The 26,821-nt window shown below is 54.3% G+C and overlaps 3 protein-coding genes across 8 annotated transcripts in view; 2 read left to right on the top strand and 1 right to left on the bottom strand.

The window, feature by feature from the left end:
- Positions 1-37: 37 nt before the first annotated feature.
- Positions 38-15,489, top strand: ENTPD8 (ectonucleoside triphosphate diphosphohydrolase 8). 4 transcript variants are annotated; one of them, XM_062616073.1, is made up of 10 exons: positions 38-391; positions 2,765-2,896; positions 3,673-3,790; positions 4,773-4,923; positions 5,554-5,713; positions 6,216-6,446; positions 7,185-7,448; positions 7,840-7,950; positions 8,090-8,224; positions 13,382-13,577. In XM_062616073.1, the coding sequence occupies exons 2-10, from the start codon at positions 2,777-2,779 to the stop codon at positions 13,547-13,549; spliced, it is 1,458 nt and encodes a 485-aa protein (XP_062472057.1). In that variant the 5' UTR covers positions 38-391; positions 2,765-2,776; the 3' UTR covers positions 13,550-13,577. The 4 variants fall into 4 exon arrangements, 3 of the variants coding, with proteins under 3 accessions (XP_062472057.1, XP_062472058.1, XP_062472056.1); XR_009964297.1 differs by lacking the exon at positions 13,382-13,577 and adding an exon at positions 8,979-9,111 and having other exon boundaries at positions 238-391; positions 7,185-7,476; XM_062616074.1 differs by lacking the exon at positions 13,382-13,577 and adding an exon at positions 14,131-15,489 and having other exon boundaries at positions 238-391.
- NOXA1 (NADPH oxidase activator 1) lies at positions 9,696-25,987 on the bottom strand. Of its 3 annotated transcripts, none has more exons than XM_062616067.1 (15): positions 25,611-25,987; positions 23,283-23,365; positions 21,695-21,803; positions 19,399-19,533; positions 18,500-18,607; positions 17,721-17,780; positions 17,112-17,149; positions 16,258-16,399; positions 14,714-14,767; positions 13,571-13,643; positions 13,329-13,387; positions 12,248-12,420; positions 11,087-11,192; positions 10,878-11,001; positions 9,696-10,751 (listed from the first exon to the last, which is right to left on the bottom strand). In XM_062616067.1, exons 1-15 carry the CDS (start codon positions 25,782-25,784, stop codon positions 10,654-10,656), a joined length of 1,536 nt encoding a protein of 511 aa, XP_062472051.1. In that variant the 5' UTR covers positions 25,785-25,987; the 3' UTR covers positions 9,696-10,653. The 3 variants fall into 3 exon arrangements, with proteins under 3 accessions (XP_062472051.1, XP_062472052.1, XP_062472053.1); XM_062616068.1 differs by having other exon boundaries at positions 12,248-12,417; XM_062616069.1 differs by lacking the exon at positions 18,500-18,607.
- A 100-nt stretch (positions 25,988-26,087) lies between these two features.
- The window catches only part of EXD3 (exonuclease 3'-5' domain containing 3), a 286,804-nt gene continuing 286,070 nt past the window's right edge, over positions 26,088-26,821 (top strand). The window contains 1 exon segment of the mRNA XM_062616053.1: positions 26,088-26,275. Coding sequence (XP_062472037.1) covers positions 26,159-26,275 — 117 coding nt within the window. The 5' untranslated portion in view covers positions 26,088-26,158.

Genomic DNA, 26,821 nt, shown 5'->3' with positions numbered 1-26,821 from the left:
CTGCAGCAGGTCTGGGGCAGGGATGGCTGAGGGTCTCTCTGACCTAAGCCGCTGCCTTCACCCAAGGGCCAGGCCACCCGCAGGCTCCCCGAGGGGCAGGGATGCAGGCTCAGCTCAGCCTGAGCTTCCCAGGGAGCTGCCCCACAGCATGGCCGGCACCCCATGGGTGGACATGTCCAGCAGGCAAGTGGTTAACACCGGACGCAATTCCCATTCCACCCTGGCTCTCCAGCCCCGCTGCCTCCTGGACAAGGCTCTCCTGGGCAGGTTGCTGGTCCCAAGCCAAGGGGAGGGCCATAGCGGGGACCGGGGCAGCCTTTGTCCCAGGAGCGGGCTCCACACTCCAAGTACACGGTGACACGGGAGGGCGGCGGAGCCGGGAGCAGCCAGGGTGAGCCTGGGCAGGGAAGGGGCTTGGGGGGCCCTAGATGGAGCTTGGCTCGGAGGGGGTGGTGGGTCAGCACTGGAGCCTGTGCTGGAGACAGACATGCTCAGTGGGCTGCAGGTGCAGGAAGCAGCAGGCTGGGGGGCACGGGGGTTACATGGACAGGGCATGGAGGGCACTGCTGTGCCCCAGCACTGGTGGGAGAGATAGGAGGCAGGGACCGCTCTGCCTGGCATGGATGCTCACAGCGCTCACCCCCACCCTCGTTCTTACACTCTAAAGAGCCCCTTTGACTTACACATCTCACATGCACAGGGTGGGAGCTCAGCCCCGTTGTCCCGAGCACCGGCAGCGCCTCCGAGCCTGCCCTCCTGCGCCAGGGGCGCTGCAGGTGAGGGATGTCCCGCGGTGCTGTCGGAGCACTTGTGGTTCCAGCTCACACAGACAAGGGCAGGCACGGCCCAGGCTGGGCACAGCTGGGAACCTTCCCCACGGGCACTGCTCCCTGTGGGCTGTGCAGCCCCTTCTGCAGCTCTGGAGGCATCACCATCACCATCACTTCCCGTCCCTGCAGCATGTGGATTCAGCCCCGGCCAGCCCCGAGGTGCCACAGAAAGCCTGGGCAGATGGATCAGCTTCTCACATGCTTCTTGCCTTGTTTTCCACCACTTGGGCTCCCTCCCCATGGCCTGCTGCCCTCCCCGGCTCTGTACTGCCTTTGGATGCTGGCTCCTGCCCAGTCCAGATGGAGTTTAGTCCCTATCAGAGCAGGTGGAGCCCATTTCCCACCTGCTCCCATGTGCAGGATGTGCAATCTATCTCCATTTCACATCATTCTGTTGCACAGTGCCTGGGACAGGGTTTTCCAGGATGTGGGCTGGGCTGGGCTTTATTGTGTTACCCGGAGCAGGGAAATCCCATCCCCATGACACAGCTGTATCTAGGCAAACTCTAGGCTGATAGGACTGGAGACATGGCAATATAGGGATTCATCAGCTGCTTCCATATGTTCTCTTCTGGCCATAGCCACCACACAGGGCAGGGCTCCCTGATAAGGGTTTCCTGTCGTCCTGTGTCCCATGACGTGGGCCAGAAGAACAGATCCATCATTACACATCTCATGTCATGCAGGGTATCGGTCACCCTTGTTCGTCACTGGAGATGCTGACACTGAACCAGGAATCAGCGTCTCCTCTGACCTTGCCAAAGGTCACCTCTGGTTCCAGCCACTGACCTGCCAAAAGGGCAAGGGAATTTCTCTGTGGTTCTATGAACTCACAGGAGAATTGTGCAGCCAAGGGACAGCCCCCAGGTGCCACCCCAGAGCTCCGGGTGGTTCAACCGCCTCTCTAGGCTGTGTCCAGGCTCTCGGGACATCCACTGCTCAGCCCAAGGCTGTGGAGGAAGCCAGCCCATGGTGGCATGGGGCAGGGTGCTGAGGAAAGCACATCTGGACCAGCTGGGGTGCTGCTGTGTGCTGAGGCCATTGCAGAGAAACAGATCCTTTGGCTTTGCTTCTCTGCTGCAATTTCTTCCCAATGCCTTAGGCTGACCCTGCTGGGAGCTGAGCTCCAGCCAGACAAGCAGGAGGTGCAGAACCCCCTCCCATCTCTAGGGCTCCTCTGCACCCACTGGCTGGGCTGCCCGTGTGATGCTGTCACTGTTGGTATCCCAGCTTGGCTGCAGGGCTGTGTGTGACCCAGTCCGCAGGAGCCTCCTGCCTCTGCCCTTCTGCCTGCCCTTGGTGCTGCAGGAGAGGCTTGGGGGTCACCTGCAGGCAAGGGAATGTCCCTGTGTGTATGCTTACCTGCTGTGGCATCACCCGGAGCAGAGGTGAGGAAGACGGGGCTCTAGATGCTGTTCCCCTGCCTGGAGCAGAGAGGACCGGGAGCAGGGACAGTCTGGGCCTGTTGGGCAACAGATGTTGCCTGCTGGTCCCAGATCTTGTGGGACGGGTTCTGTGAGGATGCAGGGGACGACGAAGGGATGTGGCTCTGCATCCAGGAGGGGACGGCCACAGTGGGAAGCTGCCAGGGCAGGGTCCTGCTCCTAATGCTTCCCCCAGCCTTGCAGTTGGAGCAGGGCAGAGGGATGGGGACTGTGTGCAGAGAGGAGCCCAAAGGGCTGCAGCTGAGGCAGTAAAGCCAGGCTGCAAATTCCACAGGGAGGGAGTGCTCAGCAGAGCAGGGTGTCCCAGCCTGAGACTGCCAAAAGAGCAGCCATGCCCTAGAGAATGGCTTCAGGCCTTGCTAGGGAATGGGAAAGTCCCATATCCATATGTGGGATTTGCATTTCCCATAACCATATATGAGATTTGTATTTTAGAACTGGCTTTGCAAGTGCAGAGGTGGGAGCATGTTGTTGGGGCTGTTCTTGCAGGTTGGAGGAGGAATGGACCACAAAGCCAAGGTCCTTGCAGGTCTCCTGGCAGCCACTTGTGTCTTCAGCTTCATTGCCCTGATTCTGAGCATCGTGAATGTGAAGGATGTGATTCTGCCTCCCAGCACCAAGGTAGGGTCCTTGGGAGGAGGTGCCTGCTCTCACATGGGTGCTGGCTGCCCCCTGGTAGAGGATTTTCCCTGGGTTTCAGGCAGGCTTGAGCCCAGAAAGCTCCGAGAGCTGGAGCAGCTCTGCTCTGGAGCCAGGCTGAGAGAGCTGGGCTGGGTCAGCCTGGAAAAGAGAAGGCTCCTGAAGGGGAGACCTGAGAGCAGCTCCAGTGCCTAAAGGGGCTGCAGGAAACCTGGAGAGGGGCTTGGGACAAGGGCCTGGAGGGACAGGCCAAGGGGAATGGCTTTAACCTGCCAGAGGGGAGACTGAGATGAGCTCTTAGGCAGAAGCTCTTCCCTGTGAGGGTGCTGAGGCACTGGCACAGGGTGCCCTTAGAAGCTGTGGCTGCCCCATCCCTGGCAGTGTTCAAGGCCAGGTTGGACACAGGGGCTTGGAGCAAGCTGCTCCAGTGGAAGGTGTCCCTGCCCGTGGCAGGGGTTGGAGTTGGAGGAGCTTTGAGGTCCCTTCCAGCACAAACCAGGCTGGGAGTCTATGGGGACAAGCTCCTGCACAGGCTGCCCTGCGTCTGGCAGAGTTCTGTCACTGCCTGATGCTAGAGCACATTCAGCCTCTTCACTGGAGCTCAAAGGGCTCGTGGTGGATCCTTGTCCTCAGCACAGTGAGTGCAGTACCACAGGGCTCTCCCTCTTCTGGTGCCACTCTTGACCATCTGAGGTTCCCCTGCTCCAGGAGCTCTGCTGGCGGCACCCCCTGACAGTCCCTGTCCCCTCTGCCCCCAGTACGGGCTGGTGTTTGACGCCGGCTCCACGCACACGGCTCTCTACATCTACCGGTGGCCTGCGGACAAGGAGAACGGCACCGGCATCGTGTCCCAGGTGGAGGCCTGCACTGCAGCCGGTGAGTGCCGGGATGTGCTGTCCCTCTCCCTGCCCCTGCTCTGCGCAGGGACCCTTCAGCAGGGCGCCTGCCCTGCAGCACCAGGCGGGGTTGGCTGGTTCGTGCTGGGTGAGGTGAATGGTGAATACCCCAAGGGCAGTTATTCATCTGCTGGGTATTTAGAAATACCCAAAGGCCCATCTATTCCTCTTGCAAAGGGGCTCTCAGACTGGTATTTCTGGAGGGAAGGACCAGGCTGCCGAGGGAGGTAGGGTCAGCTAAATGGTACACGGAGCTGCGCTGGGACTGGCAAAAGCCACCAGGCAAGGGCAGAGGTGCCAGGGCAGGGGCTGGGAGGGCTCCGAGCTCACCTTAACCTCACACCCAGGCAGGTCAGTTACTGGTTAACTGAGGGGGTCCGTCAGAGAGCAAAGTGTAATGGAGATGGGCTAATAGCACTAATGGTGTGCAGAGCTGGGGGAAGGTAAATAGTGGTATTGACAGCCCAGAGCCTGTCCCTGCTCTCCACAGGACCACGCTGGGTGTTCAGATCTGCTGCCAGCTTCCAAAAATAGGAACTCAAACAAGCTGTGAGAGGTTACCTCTGCATGTGCATACACTCCACACACAGCAGGACAAAGGAGAGCCTGCCCCTTCCCAAAGGAATAGGGAAGTGCTGTGTTTGCTGAACGAGTCCTGCAGGAATGCCAGGCTGTGTCAGGCAGTTCCACCTACCTGCATTAAACAAGAGCTCGGCATCACAAGGCACACTGCTGCCCTTCCACTGTGTGTGGAGCAGGAGCTGCCTGTGGCTGTGGCACACGTGCTGCCTCCAGGCAGGTCAGCTCTGAGCACTGCCCGGCCAGGACACCCATGCAAGGGCATGAAGAGACTGGGAATGCAGGGACAAACCCCTGGGGGCTTCATGCATTGACAGCCCTGCACTATCCCATCCCTCCTGTGTGTCACTGACCTGGCTCCATCACACGGGGCTCTCCTGCAGGACCCGGCATCTCCAGCTACGCAGACGACCCCGCCGGGGCCGGAGCCAGCCTGAAGCCCTGCCTGGACAAGGCCATGGAGATCATCCCGGCAGAGCAGCAGCGGGAGACCCCCACCTACCTGGGGGCCACAGCGGGCATGCGGCTGCTGAGGTACAGCACAGCGCGGAGCCGGCACCTCCACCCTTCCCACCACGTCTCCTGCACCGGAGCCTGGGCAGGGGCTGGGATGGGGCTGGGGGCACAAGGGGCTGCGGGCAGCAGGGGGGCTGCCCCGGAGCCCACGGGGATGGGCAGAGCATCCACATCTGTGGCCTATGGGGTGTCCAAGAGAGATGCTCACTGTGCCCATGGGGAAACCCCACAGCCCTTGTCCCTCCAGGCCCTTGTCCCAGGCCCCTCTCCAGCTTTCCTGCAGCCCCTTCAGGCACTGGAGCTGCTCTCAGGTCTCCCCTTCAGGAGCCTTCTCTTCTCCAGGCTGCCCCAGCCCAGCTCTCTCAGCCTGGCTCCAGAGCAGAGCTGCTCCAGCCCTCACAGCATCTCTGTGGCCTCCTCTGCCAGCACCTCCTTTGCCAGACTTGCCATGACCCTTCCTGTGTTCTCAGGCCGAGCCCACAGGCAGCATTTTTAGGGGCACTCCCAGTGCAGCACAGGAGGGATCTGCTGGCTTTGCCCCGTCTCTGCTCCTTGGCAGCAGCCGCAGCCGCTCGCTGTCAGCCCCGCGCTGGAGCTGCGCGGCCATCGCCTCCTCCACTCGCGGTGTCCATCTCCTTCCCCGGGCAGGGAGCAGAACAGCACCAAGGCCCAGCAGGTCTTTGCCGAGGTGGCCAAGACCATTGGCGAGTACCCGGTGGAGTTCCGCGGAGCTCAGGTCCTGACGGGGAACGAGGAGGGCTCCTTCGGCTGGATCAGCGTCAACTTCCTGCTGGAGACGCTCGTCAAGGTGCGGGCAGGCAGCGGGCTCAGGGTGAGCAGTGACATCCCTGTGTGCGCCCCAGCCAGGTTTCTGTATTCCCAGACACGAGGAATACGTAGGTGCAGGGTGCTTGTCACAGGTACATGTAGCCTGTGCTTGTGAGCTGCATGTGATTAACTCAATCAAGGGTCTCTGTGTCCCTTTGCCTGGCCCTGTGCTCTCTACCTACACATGGATAAGGTTTGGTATCGCAGGGATACAGTAGCTCCATACCCCAGATCAAAGCTTTACTCTTTACCTCCTCAAAGTCTCTGTATTCCAGCTGATGTGCAGCAACCAAGGGAACAGACCTCAGCCACTGCTACACAGACATCTCTGTGGGTTGAGGAGGGTGTAGGCAGGAAGGGCTTAAACAGGGAGACGGGACATGCAAGGTCCCTCAGGGACTTCTGAGCCCACAAAGCATGGAGGAAAGGAACAGGGACCGTGACTGCAGCTCAGACTAACACTTGCTGTCCTGTCGGGCCAGTATTCCTTTGCAGAGAAATGGGAACATCCGCAGGATGCTGAGGTTCTCGGAGCTCTGGACCTTGGAGGTGCCTCAACACAAATAACCTTCCAGCCTGGAGTCACCATTGAGGACAAGAACACCTCTGTCTTCTTCAGGCTGTATGGCACCAACTATTCGCTCTACACCCACAGCTACCTCTGCTATGGGCAGACACAGGCCTTGAAGAGGCTGCTGGCAGCTCTCCACCAGGTACCGCAGGCTGGAGCTGGTTGCCAGGAGCTGCTCAAGCACTTCCCATTGCCATCAACATCTTCCAGAAATTTTGGGCATTCCAGTTGAAAAAGTGTTAAGGAATTGGGAATTCAAAAACCTTGGAGAAGCTTAGATTTTCTCTGCTGAACCAAAATGCTCTCTCATTTGGATGGGAAGTGGTGGTGGTTCCCTGCCAGGTTCCTTCTCCCCAGATGTTGGCATGTAATAGCACCTTCCATCATTTCCCAAGCCCAGCTGGACCCTCAAGCTCTTTCCTGTCCCTGTTCACTCGCCCTTCCTTAGTTTCTGCCCCCAGAGAAGATTCCCAGCATACACAGCTCCACCACTGGCCAGTGTCCTCCTGCCTCACCTCAGACAGAGCACACAGCCCAGTGCAGCGGGAGGCAGAGATGCTCAAGGAGCACGCAGGTGGGATGTACCTTTGGTCCTTCCTGTGCTAGGACCAGTGTGGGGACAGAGTGAATATCAGAGCAGCTGATATTCATCCCAATCCCATGGGATGCACAGGCTGGTAGGGGCATCACCACCCAGAACAGCTCAGTGGGGCCGACAAAATCATGCAAAGGATGGCTCCTATTTCTCAAATCATCCTAGGGTCTAGATTCTGCTCCAAAAAAGAAGGATCCAGTCCCTGTCTAAGTACAGGATGGGCTGTGGGTCAGACCTCACTGACACCCCACACCAAGCCCCACTAATGGCTCGCACTCTCTCCAGGCCAGCCCGTCCGCTGCTCAGATCTCACACCCCTGCTACCCCAGGGGGTACCAGGAGAACATCACCACGGCAGAGCTCTACGACAGCCCCTGTGTGCGTGCCCCGAGCAGCCCCAGCGCCGCGCAGCTCCTCAGGGTGATGGGGACAGGGGAGCCAGCAGCGTGCAGCGCCGCCGTGCAGCAGCTCTTCAACCTCAGCTGTGGGGCCAACAGCACGTGTGGGTTCAACGGGGTCTATCAGCCACCGGTGCGGGGACAGTTCTTCGTAAGGAGCCTCCGTCCCTGGGGCTGTGGTCGGGGAATAGGGCTGGGTGGGATTCTCCTCTGCCACTGGCTGTGGGGAGAGAGGCAACTCCAGGGCTGATCCCATCTGCAACCTCTTCTGTGCTGGGAGGTGGCTTCTGCTTTGTGTGATGCCCCAGCCCCCCCAAAGGGAAAATCCTGTCCCAGGGAGTGAATCTGAGCTGGCTCAGAGTGCGAGCAGCAGCACCAGGGCTTGTCAACCCGCTCCAAGGTTTCTGGTAGAATCAAGGGGGTGCTGGATGCAGAATCCTCAGAATTATGTGGGACTCTGTCCCCAAGCAAGAGGGGACCCTGGGTCTTTTTTGGGGGTGAGGAAGGAGGTGTAGTTCTTACCACCTCCCTGTATCCCCCAGGCCTTTGCTGGATTCTACTACACCTTCCACTTCCTGAACCTGACCAGCCAGCAGTCTCTAAGGGATGTCAACTCCACAGTCCAGGCCTTCTGCAAGAAAGACTGGGCAGAGGTGAGAGCCCTGAGGGGCAGAAAGGAGCCCTGTGCTTGTCATGTCCCAACTCTCAGCCCAAGAAGGCAATGTCCTCCTGTCCCGTGGGCTCCCGAGCATCTCATTCCCTGTTGCACTGTGTCCTCTGATGGCCCCACAGCTGGTGGAGACCTTCCCGCAGCAGAAGGGGTATCTACACAAGTACTGCTCCACGGCCATTTACATCTTGACACTGCTGCTTGATGGCTACAAGTTCAGTGAGCACACGTGGAGCAGCATCCACTTCAGGCAGCAGGTAAGGACCCTGTGGGCTCTGCATCCTTGCCCTGGCCCCAGTACATGTCCAGGAGCAGCATCCCTGGAGTCCCCTGCACCAGAAATGTTTCCCCTTTGCATCCTGCTGCCCAGTGACCCCAGCCCAGCTTCACTCTTCCTTCCCTGTCCCAAACCTCTGACACCAGCTTGTTCTCTCTCACTCTGGTGTGAACATAACAAGCTGATTTTAAGTGCGTTGGAGAAGTGCACAGGAGGATCTGGCTACATTGGTGTCTGATGCGAAGCAGGATTGACTTGAGCATCAGAGAGCTGATGGGGGCCCCAGGACCCATTTGAACCAGAACAGGACCAAATTTGAAGGATCATGGGGGAGGAGGAAAGCTCAGATCCAAAATCATGGTCACAGAGGCAGATCTGGACCAGAGCAGCCATTATCAGAATCCCAGACTAGTTTGGGTTGGAAGGGATCTTTAAGCTCATCCAGTTCCAACCCCTGCCACGGGCAGGGACACCTTCCACTAGAGCAGCTTGCTCCAAGCCCCTGTGTCCAACCTGGCCTTGTTCATCCACATTCATCTGCCCTTCAGCCTTTGGGAAAGGGGGAAAGGAAAGCTCTCTGTGTATTTGGGGCTGCTAAGATCAGGTTCACCACAGCCAGGTCCCTGTGTGAAATCACAGCTGGGGCAGCTCATGGGAGAGCCCCCTGGACCAAAGCTGGGAGAGGTGGTGGCTGGGAGAGGCACTTTTGAATGACCTCTGCTCCCTCACCTCAGGCAGCAAACACGGACATCGGGTGGACGCTGGGCTTCATGCTGAACCTCACCAACATGATCCCCACGGAGGCTCTGGGACACGTCAAGGGCCAGCAGCCCAGTCTGTGGGCAGGTGCTGTCTCCTGCATCGTGCTGGCCATCGTGGCAGGCCTGGTGGCCGGGTTCCTCCAGTGTTTCTGCAAAAGCAAGTAGCTCCCAGCCTCCTGACCAGAGACATCCTGCCTACCAACCTGGGAGGGATGTGCTGCAAAAGAAGGTGGGAGAAGAATGAGGGCATTAGACCCATCTCCATTGCTCAGGAGGTCTAATTGGGCCATCTCTATGAAGATGCTGGAGATGACAAAGGTGTCTTGAGCTCTCTGAGTACCTCCAAGAGGAAGACCAATCTGGCTGATAAAAGCTGACAGACTTGGCAGCTGGATGAAGCCAGATCAACCCAAACTAGAAATAAAACCCATTTTATTTTTCACATAGGAAAAGTCCCCGACCAGCCTCGCACGGCTTCCTGCTGGGCTGCAATCCCAACAGCCACAGGAGGCAACTGGTGATGGAGAGCAGTGGTGGCCACCTAAGCTCTGAGGAGAGGAGAGACCTTACCTGTATCTTGCCCTGTGAAAGACTGCTGTAGTATGTGACAGTATCTACCCAAAGACACTGTCAGGTGTCTTTAAAACTATTTACTGCCATAGCAGCAGAAAAATGCAAGTGGAGGTTGACTGAAGAGCTGCCAACTGTGGCTCAGGGTTTATTGGATATTCCAGTTACACAGCTCAGCTCTGTCAGACACCAAATCCCTAACGGGTTCCAGCTCCAGGCGATTCAGTGGTTCATCCAGCTCAGAAGAGCCCAGCACAGCTCGGGGCAGGAATCGGATGGTCACGTCATTCCTCCCAGCTCCAGCTCAGCAGCCCCCTGCCCAGCCCCTCCAAAGGGCTGCTCTGAGCAGGGGTACTCCCCAGCCACCTCTCCTCTGCACTGCAAGATCTCTTCTGCCCATGCAGCATGAAGGAGCATCCAGGCAGGATGTAAGGGCTGGAGGAAAGTATCAAAAGCATCTGGACTGAGGAATGGTCAGAGCCCTTTGGCTCTGGCAGATCTGCAGGGTATTTGCTGTGGAAGATGATACATGGTGGTCCTAACCCAAGCTGTTATCCCATTCACCCCACTGGAAACAGGTTAGAAAAGCCATTTGAAAGAGCAGCATTTCTGTGTGGTGGAGATAAGGACATGTGAGCCAAGGGCCTGGGGACCAGGGCTCTGCCTCCTGCTCACAGTCTTTGGCTTCACTAGGGTGAGGCTCAGCCCTCCAGCCTGAACTTGAGCAACATGGAGAGGGGGTAAAGACCTCCATCCACAGGAACCTCTTCCCACCTGGAAGGTCTGAGCCAGCGGCACTTGGACATTTTCCATAACCAAACATCAGATCCCTCTCCCTTCTCTCTGCCCTGCACAGGCACATCTTTGGCAGTGTAAGCACAGAAGTAAAAATGCCAGGTCTGGGAACAGGCTGTAGAAGATGCTGTTGGACTGCTAGAGCTGACCTCATGGGATCTGTGAGTGAGGGACATCTCCTGTCCAGGTTCAGCAGAGCTCCTGGCTGTGGCTGAATAAACTGGGACTGGGGCCTCCCACCCCTGGGAGACAGTGCAGTCGGGCAGTAAAAGGCTCCTGTTTGCTATAGGAAGGCAGCACCACAACTGGTCTGGGTTGCAAAGCATTTGGGGAAGATGCCAGTCTTGCCATTGCAGTGTCCTTCCAGCCAGTCCTCATTCACTGGGAAAACATAAAGGAGCAGCATAAGCCCTGAGGCAGCACTGGAGAGGCATCTACTCCCCAGGCACCTGCAGCAGACTCAAAGCCTGCTCCAGCACAAGCCTGCAGACAGGACTGCAGAGCTACCTTCAGAGAGAACATCCAGCACATCTCCCTTGCTGAAGTCCAGGTCCCCTGGTCCCTGTGCAGGGTAGGAGTGCTGAGCCAGCATCCGGTAGAGGATGGGTCTGCCCGAGTGGGACTCTGAGTCCTACAGGAGAGTCAGCATGAAGGTTGCAAGGCAAAGCAGAGATGTGAGCCCAGCACAGCAGAGGAGGTGGTCACAGCCCACGTACCTGGCAACACAGCACCAGCCTGCCATCCGTCAGCTGCTGCCACATCCTCCCTAGATCCTCCTCTCCCGAAACTGCTCCCAGTTCCTTGCCATCCGAATTCTTGTAGCTGCAAGAGTTCATTAACATGGCTCAAATCTCACTTAAAGCCTAGCTCTGAGGCCAGCCTAGTCCTCTACCATCTTTAGCCTTTGAAGTCCCCCTTGTAAGCCAGCTTTAACCTTTGCACATGGATGTGGGGCCTACCTACATGTTCAGTGGGCAGAAAGGGAGACACCCTCAGCTCCTCACACATTTACTTGAGGGGAAGATCCTAAACTCTCCTGACTACACTGTGTGTCCCCAGGGGTATCACATCAGGGAACTGTCACCTCAGGACCAATGCACACTTACACCTGACTCCCAAATTGCTCTGCATTGATCCTAGTGTATCTCAAAGGCTGAGCTGAGCAATGGAGAAAATCCAATGTACAGCACCTGCATCTGCACAGAGTTCATGTTTCCCTGTTTCCTGACCATGGCAGTGCCCTCGGAAAGATCCTTCAGGCTTCCAAATCCCATGAGCATATGATTTTCTCCTAACCACAAGCCACGGTAAGGTTGGCCCTGAAAGGAAGGCTGTGTGCTCAGCCTTCGCTGAATCTCTGCTGGTGTTTTGATCACAACACCCCAATTAAATGTTCCCAGGAGACTAGACAGAGTTGAATGCCTGTGTCTTAGAGTTACAGAATGGTTTGGGTTGGAAGGGACCTTAAAACTCATCCAGTTCCAACCCCTGCCATGGGCAGGGACACCTTCTACTAGAGCAGCTTGCTCCAAGCCCCTGTGTCCAACCTGCCCTTGAGCACTGCCAGGGATGGGGCAGCCACAGCTTCTCTGGGAACCCTGTGCCAGCGCCTCAGCACCCTCACAGGGAAGAACTTCTGCCTTATACTCAACCTAAATCTCCCACTTCAGTTTAAACCCATTCCCCTTGGTCTGTCCCTACAGGCCCTTGTCCAAAGTCCCTCTCCAGCATCCCTGTAGCCCCCTCTGAGACACTGGAAGCTGCTCTGAGGTCTCCACAGTTTCCCTTCTCCAGGGTGAACAGCCCCAGTGTTCTCAGCCTATCTTCATACGGCCCTTATACCCTTAGGGGGGTGGCTGCTGCACCCTGTCACCCACCTGAGCCTCCCTCGCTGCGCCTGCTGCCCCAGGCACTCCCGCAGCAGTGCCCGCAGGTCCTGCAGCGCCGGAGCTGTGCCTGCCCTCAGCATCATTGTGCACTCGCAGCACACCCGCAGCACCATGGGCCTGGCATTGCTGGGGGAAGCGTCCCCACAGGTCACTGGGATCTGCTGAGAGAGGTGGCATCGTGCACAGGGGGGTTATTCAGACTATGTCACCTCTCCTATCAACAGAGACGACATCGACACAACCCCTCATCTCAGTGCTACCATGTAATGGTAGTGTAGCATCAGAGGGGCAGCTATGGATCCAAAGCTTGGGATCAACTGTTCCTCCCATGACCCAGGAAGCCTGTTTCTGGGTCTGATCACACAGGTACCTCCCAACCTCAAGTCCAGCTGAGCAGGGCTCCAATTCCTCTAGCCAGCTGGAGAGGTGCAGCCAGTTCCCATGTTGTGCTGCCTCCTGTCTGAAGCTGAACAAAAAACTGCTCCAAAAGCCCTGCAAAGAGGGTGGCAGAGACAAAGCCAGCAGAACTCATCTGCAGCTGGCACTGCCAGAGGTGCTGTCCCCAAGTGGATACAGGAGCAATTCCAGCACCATCATACACTGTGGTTGGTAATGACATGGAAGTGCATTAGAGAACAACATCCCAGAACACAAATAAATGAATTGTGGTACCCAGACTGTCAGGAGCAGAAAATTCTGCACAGGAGAAGGGAGGGAGGGCCAGCAGGTAGTTCAAAGACAACTCTCTTCCAAAATAGGCTGTGAAGTGTGTGCCTGAGGATGTTGCTGTGTCTGGGGCTCTTGGCTCCTTGGGGAGTGCCACAATGGCACTGCCCTGCTAAGCCTCAACCTTGGGCAGTCTGACAAAGTTGTATGGTCACAAACTTGGAAGTGGTGGAGGAATGAACCCATGGGAGCCTCTCTTTGGAACGGGAAAATGGACAGAGGAAGAGGGGGTTTTTCAGGTGATTTTGGGCCAGCTCAGGAATTTTGGAGGATTTGGTCAGGAATCTGGCATTTTTCACAGCCTTGACCTCTTGAGGCTGTGCCAGCTTGTGGAACACCTTACCTTGTAGTCCATTTGAGCACCAGCACCATTTACAGGGGCATTTTCTACCCCAGCCGATTCTGAAGAACAAAACAAGAGCAGAGGAACAGCACCCACAGTCAGCAGACTCCGCACCTCTTCTGCAACCCCCAGCACACAGGCAGACAGGGCTGCAGTGGGCAACCAGCCTCTCCATGCCCCCCAAAGAAGGGGTGGGCACAGCTCCAAGTCACACCCACTGAGGTCCCTGGCCTGGGGACTACCTGGCTTCTGCTTCATGTGGAGTCGGCTGGGAGGCACCTGGGCAGGAGGGAGAGGAATCCCATCGTTGATCTTCTGCAACAGAAAATCAGAAGAGTGAGCAGAAGGCACTGGAGACTGGACGAGGCTGTTGCCCATGACAGAGGCTGCAGCCAGTTATAAATGTATGGGTGTAATCCCAGAGAGAGCTCCAGGGAGACCAGTTTATTAACTGGCTGGATGAGGTGGAGCACTCAGAATGGTCTCTGCAGCTCCTGTGGGTAGCAGGGGTGATGAGAGGCTTGGTGGGGCACTTCCTTGGCCTCTTGCTCCTTGCTGGGTTGGTGCTGGAGCAGAGGGAGGCTGCTCACACTGTGCTGAGGGTTCTCCTCACCATCTGCCAGCTCACCTGGGAACTTGGGCTGGTTCACAGTGAGACAGCCATGGAGCAAATGCCCAAGCAAGGGCTATGACCAAAGATTCATCTGGGAGTGAAACTGTGAATCACAGCAACATCACAACAACTGTGAGCTTCCAAAAATCCCTAACAGGTCTGAGTTGCACCTTTCTGCACTGGTTTCAGATGGAAAATTATTTGGATCATGTGTGGACATGTCTGTGGTGGAGATGAGATGAAAACTTTCCTAAGTCAAAGGTGAAGGTTAGGGCTTAGTGCATGGCCCTAAGGCAAAAAGCAGTATCTCTAAGATGTTACTGCTCCACTGAAAGAGATTAACCTGCTCTCTGCTGCTGAACCAGAATATGTGAGCCCTCCTCACCTGCTTCTGTGCTACACTGACTGGCTGCACAGACCATGGGAGCAGGCTGGATAAACAGAAGCCTTAAGCCCTCAAACTCAGCCAGTGGCACAAGAAGTTACAGTGGTCAGGAGAGCCATGGCAGCTGCTCATCTTTGTGTGCCCCATCAGCCCATGGTGGATAAGAGCTAACGACACCTAGATCAGCTGGTGGTACAAGCCACTGTGGCTTTTAACTCTTCTGTTGTTCCTGTTCAAGAGCACTTGGTCTTCAGTCAAGGTGTCTCAGTACTTCATACTCTGTGTCTCTTACACAGTTGTCCTGTCCTGTGATAATCTTACACAGAAGTGTCCCAGATGTACCTCTTGGTCCCTCCCTCGCCCCTGCTTGCAAGGCTGTCAGCTCACCCATTTATCCATCTTTGAGGCAGGCTCCAGGAGCGAGCTGGGAATGCGCAGCTTCTGCAGGACACAAAGCAGAGCAGGGTGAGACAGGAGCTGCTGCTGTGGCAGGCTCAGCCCCAGCCCACCCAGCCCCACTTTCTGTAAGTCCCACTCTGCACTGCTTCTGCCCTTGCAAACCACCCCTGCCTGCAGCAACTCAAATGCGCCCACGGGGGGGCAGGGTCTCATACAGTAATCCATAGGGTTCGTGCTCTGATATTGCTGACAAAATCCCATGGTTCTTTTGCATGTTTTTCTGCTGAAAGCAGTGCTGCTGCTGGAGTGGCTGGGATGTAACAGCCCAAACACCCTGCCTCTGAAATGGATGCTTGGGCAGAGAGTAGCAAGGATACTGAGGGATACCAGTGCAGCAGCATCTCTGTGTCTTCTGCCACTCACTGCTCCAGAGCTCCCAATTTCAACTGATCATTGTAATTATGCTTTTTGTTTCCCCAGTGTCTATTATTTTACTTTTTTTTTACTTTGAATTTCACTTGACACTTCACTGAGCTTCAACCAGCACATTCAAACAGGTCTGTAACTGTTCACTGTCAGCTCCAGCTGCTTTAGGCTATGCCAGTCATTTGACTGTAGTGGAACATGGTCACCTTAAGGAGCACTACATCCCCATCTCTATTACTACATCCCTTAGGGATATGCTAAATGCTTAGGTCACAGGAGATTCTCTGGGGGGACGTCCTTTCTCTAAAAAGAAAGAAATAAAATCCTGTTCATTTATGCCTATTCTTTACTTTCATATTTTAACCTGTCATCAGCCCTCAGGCACTGCCTCTTGCCCAAGCAGCTCCCTGGGGTTTTAGTGAAGAGTCTTGTGAAGAATTTTCTGACTTCTTTTGCAAATATAGGCAGATAATACTGGCTCAAGCTAATCCACTGGTTCTTCCGAAGCATTTCAGTAGACATGTGAGAAATGGCTTCTGTCAGCAAAAGACTTTCTGTGATGTATTTGTCTGTTCCTGTTCAAGCTTTGCACTATCGTTCCCTGGTCTACAGAAAGATGTCAGGTTTGCTCAATTCCTTAGGTCTTCTCTAGAGCCCTTTATAAAACCTGTCTGCACAGCTGAAATCCTTCCAGAGCCTTCCCAAAGTTAATGTAACAGAGGCACTACACACCAGATAAGGACCAGCTGCTTTCCTCAGCCCTGGAAGAGCTCTCAGGTGACAAATACTGCTCTAAATGGTGGTCCCTGGTGAGGTCTGTTATCCTACAGAATCCCACAGTAGGATTTTGTATGGTGGAAAGCACAACTGCCCCCAGAAATGCCCATGTGGAGCTATAGAGGTGAATGGCAGAAGACAGTGGGAGCCCAGTGTCAGAGAAATCTACAGTTAGCAGCAGGTCTGTGGAAGTGAGCTCCTGAACTCATTCTCTGCAGAGCTACAGGGTGTCCTTGGAATGTGCTCAGAGGGTTGCAGCAAGCTCCTGTCCAGCCCTCTGTGGTCTCTGCTGGTGGGGATGTGCTGGAAAGCCCACCCACTGTCCTTACCTGTCCATCATGTATGGCTGTAGCCCAGCCATCCCCTCCTCTTGTCAGCACAAAGACCAAGCTGCTGGCTCTCACTGCCAGCTTCTCTGAGTCCTTGGGGTAGTAATGGGACAACACCCGGTAGTAGCCTGACTCACTTTCTCTGGAAAGAGAGAATGAGAGCACCTTTACTAACCCTGGAGGCCTGGTGCTGGATGCTTTGGTCCAGAACACTGCACTGATCCAAACTGTCCCATGCCAAATGTTTCACTTGTTGGAAAATGATGATTTCCATTGCTACTCTTTGTTCCAACTGGGAACAAAAGCAGCCTGGAAAACACTGATTTCCCAAATGCAGCTGCTCCATTTTCATTGCACTGATAAATGTTCTCCAGATCAAAGCAATTATTAAACTCAGAATGAAGTGCTGCTGGTACAACATCACCACGACAAATGGTTTCATGCTTTTGCAACCAAGGCTGACTTTGGCTCAGCAGGGCTGGGAGGGAATATCTGGAAGCCTTGTTCTGGGCACTAGGATGTGGCAGCTGAGCATCCTCCACCACAGACCTGGGCAGGTCCTACAATCTCTCTCTGCTTCCATTCCCTGGCCATGGCATGATCCAGGCCTGTCTCACAAGACTATTGAGTCAACTCCTGCAAACTACCCTGAGATTCCTGCATGAGGGATGCCAACTGCACTGCAGTGTCTTTGGCAGCCACAAAAGCCTTTGCATGTTTGTCATTCTCTACACCCTCAATGAGAAGTGGGTGGAGATCCCACAGGCTCTTCAAAGATATCAGAGAACAAAATGTGACCTTCTGAACAGAAATAGTGAGAGAAGAGTTAGACCAAGATGGAACCAAACACTTACAGCAAAGCATCAGCACCAGGTTCATAAAAGCCCTGTTTCTGTGGGAGAAACAACAGCATATATTTATAACAATACCTTACACAGGAACAGTACCACCTTCTTTTCTGTCCCTCTGAATACCACACTGAGGTGTTTTGATTTTAACCACGTTTGTCACACCACAGCACTCAGACAGAAGTCTGCTGCTCTACACCTTGCCAGCATATTCCTTTTATTTCTCCCCCTTCCTCTTTATCCCATAAGGAGATGAATAACAAAATATCTTTCCTTCCCTTGGTTCTAAGGAGCTCGTATTACACTGCAAGGCAGCCATGCTTATGCTGACAAATCCAGTGATGTGCTGGGCAAGCACGGGTTGAGCACAGCAGTCTCCACTGCTGTTTTGACATGGCAAAGAGGCAAAAATGCATCTTCAAAGGGTTGGAGACTCACATCACTGAGTCCCTTCCAGCCAATGCTGAAGCCCACCTGGCTTTGAATGGCTCCATGGAGCCAGTCTGATACTGCACTGTTTCTTTCCTTCACCAGCATGTTCTTACCCTGATGGTGTTAGGATCTGAGGCCCTACCTGGAGCTCCATGCCTCCTTTCACAGCTTTGTCCTGCTCACCTGAGGCCTGAGAGGCTCGAAGCCAATGTACTCATCATTGGGAATGATGGATGAGATCACCTGTTGGAGGACAAAGCAATGACTGAATCCAGGTTGGATGACTCAAACTTCGTGCCAGGTTATCTACTCGGACTGATTTCCTTCTATCCTATGGTCAGGCATAAAGTAGAGCCATGCACATAGTGGAAAAAGCAGACCTGGATTCCCAGAACAGCTTTAACCATTCTTGTCCCTGGTTTTTCAGCCTTTCCAAAGCTTCTTTAAAAGTATGTGAGTGAATTACTTTCCCTTCCCTTTATTCCCATTGGAGCTCTCTGGCCTGTGGCACTTCTGCTGCCTGCACTGGTCCAGAAGGGATCAGAGAAATTCTTTGCTGACTTGCATTAAGGGATGTGACAAAGCATTCGTCTCCCAGGTGCCTGCCTGTCCCACTGGCAATGCAGCAGTGCATAGGAGCATGCTGGAAGAACATGTTCCTCTTGAAAATCTTGTCAGCACAAAGATGGTCACAGGGCTCCCTAAGGACCTGCTCAGCTTTTTCAGTTTCAGGTGACCAAGACTGGGAAGGGGTTTTAGCACAAAGGGCAGTTTTGACAGAAGAGGTGGCAATTTAACAGATTCCAGCTTCTGTGTCCCAGATGCCTTGACCCTGACAGTCCTGCTCTGGGGTCTCCATCAGCACAGTGAGCAGTGGAGCAATCAACAGTAATGCTCTCTGGAGAGGTCAGAAGGTGAGATCTTAAGCTGCTTGTTAATCTTAGTGATCACATGCCTGTTACCTTGGGTTTACCCAGGAAGTCTTTTGAATCCAGCTGTTCAACTTCCTTCTTTCGTGGTCTGAAAAATTCCCCCAGAGGAACCTGCATGGGCTCTAAAAATAGCCGGTTCTAGGGCAGGGAAAGCAGAGAATGGAAAAGCCACCAGTGAATGTTAAATGAAACATAACAGCAGTGAAAAGCAAGTAGAGCTTCCTTATGTGGGTAAGATCAGCTCCAGGAAGACATTGGGGCAAAAATTACATCTGTGAACTTGAGAAAGGTCACTCAGGTTTAATGAGCATGTGTAAACTCAGCATTACCCAGTGGTGAGTCAAAGATGGACTCTGTTGGCATGGGACAGGTGGGAAGGGAGTGCAGTGGAGTCAGGTTTCTTAAAGAAATCTTCTAAGAAGTTTTTCTATTTGATTTCAGATGTTGTTATCTTCTCCCCTGTTCAAAGACTGAGTAGCAAGCTAACAGCAAATATAAATGATATACTAATGTAAAGCACAAACATGATGCTAGAAGACATGATCAGATCTTAGAAAGGATACAAGTAACATAAGGAAGTATGGAGAAAGTAAAATAATGAACTCTTCAGGAAGTGTGTATCAGACACCTGCAAGTTGCTCCTGGTCACCTAAGAGCTGACTAGGGACTAGAAAGCAAAACCCCCAACCTGAGAGGCTATACCATAATTCTTCACTATGGTGTTGCTGTGCTATGAAGCACCTGGGGCTGATAGAGTACTTGATTAGCTGAAGCACTAGTTTGGTTGAGCATCACAACCAAATTTTGACTATATTACCAGGTGACCAAGCAGACAAGAAAACCCAAACATACAATTAGCATATTCTTACCTCCTGTGTCTTAACTTCAACCCAATGCACATACCCAGGAGCTCACAGAGGGGCTCTTACCTGCACCTGCTGAAAGGCCAGGTCCAGGATTGCTGTTCTTCCTTCAGGTCTCCACACAACAGCCTTGTCCAGGGTGACTCTGGCCTCCTGCCACCGCTGCAGCTGGCACTGGGCTGCTGCAGTGCTGTACAGGACCTGGAAAGGGCAAGGAGAGAACAGAACTGAGGGCTGAGATCCAGCAGCACCCATTACAACCAGCACAACTCAGCCAAGCAAGAGGGTCCAGGCACTGGAACATCACAGGTACAGCAGCAGCCATCTACTGCCTACTGGTTGCACAGCTGAACAAAACCTCCATATTTAGAGTGGAAAGACAGAAAAGCTGTACCTCTGCACCTCCAGGCTACCTGCTGGAGCTGCCAGCTCCGTTCAAGCCAAGGAGAAGCATGGGGAACACCAGATGAAGACTCTGGTACCACAAAAGCTTTAATCTTCGTGCAGCTGAAAGGCCAGGAAGAGTCTTGTGTTTCTTCCCACATGCAACTAGGTAATACTTTACTGTGCAGAGTAATTCTGACTCCCTTTCACTGCAAAATAACTTGACTGAAACTATTTCACATTGTGGTGGGCTGTGAATGTGCAGATTGTCAGCTGTAGCTTGTTACCCTTTAGCAGCATGTAAGTATGTTGAGTGGTGAAGTGGCAAAGTGTGGGAGTAGCACAGACTGGGTGTTGGGAAGCCTTGATCCATATGCTAATTAAGAGTGGGAGATCTCTTCTTGTCACTGCCCAACAGTCAGTGTATGGAAAAGCTGCTGGCCCACAAGGCAGAAGTGTGGCCTTGCTGATCTGCTGTCAGATAGCTTGTTATATTACAAGACAGGATTATCAGCCTGTCAATTGCTGTGTGGTTCCTGGGTGCAAGCAGTGCTTGGGACAGAGATGCAACTAATAGGATGCTTTACCATTGCTCCTTTATTATGACAGTAGCAAATGGCAGTTTGGGGGTGGTGGGGAAAGGTAATTCTGAACACCTACAGAACTGCAGGGATGCTGCCTCTTGGAGAGGCAAGGCAGCAGCTCTCAGCTCAGAAGTGGTACAGCCTTGCAAGAGGCAAATAGTTTAGGATTTTCCAACCACACAGCACATTTCCCTATGAGGATCAGCTGCAGCACCTGAGAGGCCACACATGGGGAAAGCTGATGGTGCAGTTCTGCAGGAGGATTGGCTGTGTGCTTTGGAAATGAGCTGCAGGTAGATGTAAGAGTGAGATTCAGTTGACTCAGAATGCAGATCCCAGGTCTGGAGTGTCAGCCCAGTGAGAACACATACACTGGCAATGCCCACTGCATGTGGAGTGAGGGACTGCATGCTGCTGGATCTTCCTGCATGCTCATAGCAGGAAAGGCACCAGCCTCCTCGGGATGGCCTGGGGCACTCCTGCAGCCGTGAACCTTCCAAAGGGACTAAGTTTCTAAGTGTGTGTGAGCTCAGAGGAGGCAGTGCTGTGGTGCTGAAACTGTTAAAGCTGGTGAGGTTTGTGTAATAGCACAGATGCCAAGGATGGCTTCTTCGTGCCAGGTGTAAGGTGCGCAAAAGTTGACTTGACTGGAGGGGTTTCTGGGCATGCTTGACTTGAGTTATGCAATAACTCCTCAACCCTGCGGAAGTAAAGACTTAAATACTTTCCTGCATCTGCCTTTCGGTCTCTGTGTGCAGACTGAGGGGAGAAAACAAAGTGAACCCTCAGAGTACAGTTTCTAGAAGTCTTTTACACTTTAAATATTACAAATATCCACAGTCAATTCAGACTTACATGGGTTCTAAACAAGCAGGTTGACTCCATGTCACAGTGTAAGAGCTGCAGAACGAAGTTACAGAAGCAAAACCCAGCGTACAGCCCAGTTTGTGAGTTTAGACACAGAGGAAAAGTGAAGACCAGTTGCTACAGCTGGAAAAACAGGCTTTCATGCACAAGTTTCTTACAGTACTCCTTATGGACCAATTCGGTTCCCATCTGTCTACACTTCAACCTATTTCAGCTTTCAGAGCTGAGGAGTTCACAAAACTTACGTAGATATTTACATGCATGTAAGTCTAAATATTATATGCATACATAGATAAGCCAAAAAACCCAACCCAATATACAAACTTCTATGCATCTGCTCTGAAGAGCTTTACTTTTCAATTGTACAATTTGCTGAACTCTTCAGAGGTGAGATTGTTTTATGAGTTTTATGATTAAGTTCTGTTTTTACTGTTCTAATGCACTGTCCTGAAAAGCTCCTGGGTTACTAATGCCTACTAATCCCCACCAGCGCAGCAGAAGGGCTGCTCTGACAGGCTGACTCTTACCTCCCATGCATAGAGGATGTGCCTCAGCCCCAGCTGCTTGTAATCAATGAAAGGATTTTTTCTTAGGTGGCTGAAAGCCATATGATAATCACAGAGAGCTTCTTCATACCTGCAGTGTGGAGATGACAGAAGAACATGAGACTAGAAAAACTAAATACTTTTTAAGAAGTTTGCCTGTGCAATCCTCATGAGGTTCAAGAAGACCAAGTACCAGGTCCTGTCTCTGGGTTGAGGCAATCTCAAGCACAAATACAGGCTGGGGAGAAAGGGGATGGAGCAGCCTGAGGGGAAGGACTTGGGGGTGTTGGGTGAGGAGAAGCTCCCCATGACCTGGCTTCAGTGTGTGCTTGATCCCAAAACCTCCCTGTGTTGGGCTGCACGCACAGACCGTGAGCAGCAGCTCAGGGAGCGGATCCTGCCCCTCTGCTGTGCTCTGGGGAGACCCCCCTGCAGTCCTGATCCAGCTCTGGGGCAGCAGCACAAGAGGGATGTGGAGTTGTTGGAGTGAGTGCAGAGGAGGCCACGGAGATGCTGCGAGGGCTGGAGCAGCTCTGCTCTGGAGCCAGGCTGAGAGAGCTGGGCTGGGTCAGCCTGGAGAAGAGAAGGCTCCTGAAGGGGAGACCTTAGAGCAGCTCCAGTCCTAAAGGGGCTGCAGGAAAGCTGGAGAGGGGCTTGGGACAAGGGCCTGTAGGGAGAGGCCAAGGGGAATGGCTTTAACCTGCCAGAGGGGAGACTGAGATGAGCTCTTAGGCAAAAGCTCTTCCCTGTGAGGGTGCTGAGGTACTAGCACAGGGTGCCCGGAGGAGCAGAGTGGAGCAGCTTGGACCACCCCTGACCGCAGCTCTGTTGCAGAGGTACAGAGCTTGTAGCTGCTTGAGAGGCAGCTGTGGGTGCAGAACTGCTCAGTTTAACTCCCTCCCAGAAATAAAGGTAGTCATTTTGTTGAAATTAAGGTCTGGAAAATATGGGGAAAATAACAGGAAAGAGAATAACTGAACATGAAGGTAAGAGGGATCTGCAAAATCCTCCACCCACCTGTCTGAGCAGGATGTCACTGTGATTTAACTGTGCAAACAATGAGTAATCAATCCCATGACATTAGTGGAGCAATCCCAACATTAAACCAAGGAGCCTGAGATTTGGCCCACAAAATCTACTCTTAGCAGAGTGTGGGAGTCGGGCACTTTGGTGCAACTAGGTGTGTAGGGAAGCCAGACTCAGGGGTCCCATGTGGACATACACCAAGCAGCATAATTACGTATTTTCATTCCCAAAGAAATCTGAAGGACAATGTGAATCCTGGCAGGCCCCCCGCAGCTCCCCCAATCCTCCCCCAGGAGCAGCTTCTTTCTGTATGTGTATGGAACAGTAATGTCATGTATTAGCCACCCTTGGGGATGGGAGTTGTGCAGCTCCTGTCTTCTCAGCTTTATCAGGGACAAGACTTGCTGACTTCTGACACGGTTTACAAGGTCAAACTGGACCTTAAGACCTCTTTAAGATTGCTGGAAGAAGTGAATTTTAGAATCACAGAATAAAGTCTGACTAAAAGGAGAAAACTGAAGACTGAAGCAGACACGGGCCTCACCTTCCCAGCTGCAGATGGACAAACCCTCTCTGAAAAAAGCCAACAGCTAGAGAGCTGTCCTTGGCAATGGTGTCATTGAACGCCTAAGGAGAAAAACAGACACATCATAGAATCACAGACTGGTTTGGGTGGGAAGGGACCTTAAAACTCATCCAGTTCCAACCCCCTGCCACAGGCAGGGACACCTTCCACTTGTCCTTGTCCAAAGCCCCTCTCCAGCTTTCCTGCAGCCCCTTTAGGCACTGGAGCTGCTCCAGGGTCTCCCCTTCAGGAGCCTTCTCTTCTCCAGGCTGACCCAGCCCAGCTCTCTCAGCCTGGCTCCAGAGCAGAGCTGCTCCAGCCCTCGAAGCATCTCCGTGGCCTCCTCTGTAGTCACTCCAACAGCTCCACGTCCCTCTTCTGTTGTTGCCCCAGAGGATCACAAGGATCGGTTTGGCTCTCTCCTGCTGATGTCTGGGTATGTGCATCCAGGTAGCCACATCCAAGCTGTTCTTGTTCTGGGTGCAGCAGCCATCCCTGTGCTTGCGACCAACTCCCCAGGACTGACAAGCTCAGGGCTGTGATCTGGACAGGAGGCAGCTCCAAGTTCAGGTCTTGGCTCTGTATGAGCTGAGCTTCAGGTTTTTATCCTTCCTTGGTAAAATGGACAGGACTGAAATGAGCTACGCTTGCAATCCAGCATCTTTAATGGGAAAACTGTGTTGTGGGGAGCAGACTTTGCCCTGACAGTGGGAGCAGCAGGACTAGCCAGGCTTTGGAAAGCTGTTTCAAGCAGGCTACGGTGATGAGTATGTGAAAAGACGCAAAGGAGAAAACTGAAGGGCTTCACACAATGCACCTCTAAGTCCATATTTCTGGTCCAGTTTCACAGCTAAGTACAGGCAAGTATTAGCAAAGTTGGCAGCAGCTCATGGCTGATGGTTCTAAGTAACACTGCACTGGGAAAACAGTCTTAATGCCTTTGAGAGAGCTAGGAGGTGTGCTCCTTCACTTACCATTTCAAGGAGATGGTGTGGAGGAAATAAATCAAGCCTGAAACTCCAGACTTTCCTGAAACTGCCTAGAAAGGGATAGCATTGCAGGGTTGAAAATACATTGCAGGAGGTCAGGGAGGGACTGCACATTATGGTGCTGGCTTCTCCTGTAACTCAAAACACATTTAACAGTCTGCTTTACTGTGTTATAAAAGACCTTGTCCTGCCCATGGCAGGGGGATTAGAACTTGATGACCTTTAGGTCCTTTCCAACCCTAACTATTCTATGATTCTAAAACAACAATCAACCGTTGTCCTACATGTAAGTACAGCTTAGATTCTTCCCAGTCAGTGCCCATTCATCGCTAAAGAGTCTCTCTGAGCACCACTGTGCTGCACTTGCTGCTGTCCCTTGCAGCTGGAACCCTGCCCAGGCCCTATGGCTCTGCCCCAGGACTTCCAGCACAGCCTGAGCTCTTCTATATGCATTAAGAAATGGCTTACGTGCCTCCCTTCATCAGGCAGCTGAGACACAGACAGATGTGCAAACGTGCCAGGTGCTGTAAGAAAAAGGCTTCTCCTCAGGGCCCTTGCCCGCCCCAGCACAGGCTCCTGCTCTCCCTTGCCGAGGGCAGCTCTTTTCCAGCAGAGTGGTTTCTTTTTGGCAGCCTCGACTGCTTGTGCAGGACTGTCTGAGGACACAGGTGGCTGCAGGGCCCTCACTCTTTGTCCATCACCTCCCACTTTCCTGCTATTAGTGGGATGTGCAGGTCACCAGCATCAGAAGGATGTGGAGCTTTTGGAGCAAGTGCAGAGGAGGCCATGGAGCTACTGCGAGGGCTGGAGCAGCTCCGCTCTGGACCCAGGCTGAGAGAGCTGGGCTGGGTCAGCCTGGAAAAGAGAAGGCTCCTGAAGGGGAGACCTTAGAGCAGCTCCAGTGCCTGAAGGGGCTGCAGGAAAGCTGGAGAGGGGCTTGGGACAAGGGCCTGTAGGGACAGGCCAAGGGGAATGGCTTTAACCTGCCAGAGGGGAGACTGAGATGAGCTCTTAGGCAGAAGCTCTTCCCTGTGAGGGTGCTGAGGCGCTGGCCCAGGGTGCCCAGAGAAGCTGTGGCTGCCCCATCCCTGGCAGTGTTCAAGGCCAGGTTGGACACAGGGGCTTGGAGCAAGCTGCTCTAGTAGAAGGGGTCCCTGGCCGTGGCAGGGGTTGGAGCTGGGTGAGCTTTGAGGTCCCTTCCAACCCAAAGCAGGCTGTGACGGGTTTTAGCTCCTGTCCCAGCAGCAGTCTCTCAGTGATGCACTCCGGCAGCCGCGCCCCCATCCCGGCCCCTCGGGCCCCCGCTCCCGCCGCTCACCCTGAGTGCCGCCTCGGGCCGCCCCGCCAGCAGGTGCACGCAGCCCATGTTGAAGCAGATCCTGGCCGGCGGTCCCGGGATACCGGCGAAGATGTCGAGGGCCGTGTCCCAGTCCCCGCCGTCGGCCGCCAGCACTCCCTGGTGCCAGCGCCTCACCAGCTCCCGGTAGGCCATGGTCGGCAGCAGCTCCCGCGTCCGTGGCTCGGCTTCACCTGAAGGGCGGGGAAGGGCGGGGCAGGAAGTTCTCCTGCCCCGGTCCGCCCTCCCCTTCCCCGTCCAGCCCCGCGGGGAGAACCAGGGCGCGGACCCCGAAGTGTCCGGGGTCAGAGGGGATGCCGGCGGCTACAGCTGGGGGGAAAACCGCGGGGGTTCTTGTCACGGCCCTATTAGCGTGCACGTTGTGCACAGTAATTACGACAGCGCGGCCGCTCTCGGGTATTTACGGTAATGCCGCCCGCCCGCCACGCTGCCACGGGCGACACCGCCCCCTGCCGGCGCGTCCACGAGTGCCCCCAGAAAAGAAGCCCGATGGGGGCGTGGGGCTACACATGAAAGGTTCCGTGGCTGGTTCCTTTTGCCGCACGCAGCGGAGAGGCGGGAGCGACAGGGAAGGTTCTGAGCGGCGCACTCGGGTGTTCTCCTCGCCGCTTCCGGGCCGGTGCCAGGTGAGTGGCAGGAGGCGGCGGCTGCGCGCGGCCGTTCCGCGGGTACGCGCCCCGCAGCCGGGACGGAGCCACGGAGCGGCTCGGGGGCTCCGCGCGGGGCGGGAGCGGGGCGGGAGTGGGGGCTCCGGGCGCCTCGGGGGGGGCGGTGGCGGTGGCGGCGGTGGTGGTGGCGGTGGGGCAGGGCTTGGGGGTCTGCGTGGGCCTCGGCCGGGGCTGCCTGAAGTAAAGCGCGGGCCGGGGACACCGGCTGCTCCCCCCCGTTCCGTGGCGGGCGGCTCCAGGCGGGGGCTGACAGGGGAGGCGCGGAGGGGAGCGTAGCCATAAACCCGTGTGAGGGGAGCTCCCAGTCAGGAGCCGCGGCAGCCTGGTAGCCCTGAAGAGCTACCGCGCTGACTACGGGGGTAATAGGAGCGAATAATTACAAGCTATCAACGGAAGCCAAAGGCATTTGTGGCGGTCGCCTTACTGGCAGCTCAGAAGTGTGATTTTAGATTCCCTTGTCCTAAACTGGTTTTGCTCTTGTCACCGACTTTAAATGTTTCGGAA

Source organism: Pezoporus occidentalis, unplaced genomic scaffold (assembly GCF_034315485.1).
Source record: "Pezoporus occidentalis ecotype Australia unplaced genomic scaffold, CSIRO_AGI_Poc_V1 ctg187, whole genome shotgun sequence".
Classification (NCBI taxonomy): domain Eukaryota; kingdom Metazoa; phylum Chordata; class Aves; order Psittaciformes; family Psittacidae; genus Pezoporus; species Pezoporus occidentalis.
The sequence above is the reverse complement of the archived record's forward strand: the minus strand, read 5'-3'. Positions and strand labels throughout refer to the sequence as shown.

Excerpts from the sequence above, each read along its gene's own strand:
- ENTPD8 (XM_062616072.1), top strand. The coding sequence starts at position 2,777 with ATGGACCACAAAGCCAAGGTCCTTGCAGGTCTCCTGGCAGCCACTTGT. Across the intron at positions 4,924-5,553 it reads GCGGGCATGCGGCTGCTGAG|GGAGCAGAACAGCACCAAGG; the intron begins GTACAGCACAGC and ends TTCCCCGGGCAG. Across the intron at positions 8,225-8,978 it reads GCATCCACTTCAGGCAGCAG|GCAGCAAACACGGACATCGG; the intron begins GTAAGGACCCTG and ends CCCTCACCTCAG.
- NOXA1 (XM_062616067.1), bottom strand. The coding sequence starts at position 25,784 with ATGGCCTACCGGGAGCTGGTGAGGCGCTGGCACCAGGGAGTGCTGGCG. Across the intron at positions 18,608-19,398 it reads TGGCCTTTCAGCAGGTGCAG|AACCGGCTATTTTTAGAGCC; the intron begins GTAAGAGCCCCT and ends TCCCTGCCCTAG. Across the intron at positions 11,193-12,247 it reads GCGCAGCGAGGGAGGCTCAG|CTACAAGAATTCGGATGGCA; the intron begins GTGGGTGACAGG and ends GAACTCTTGCAG.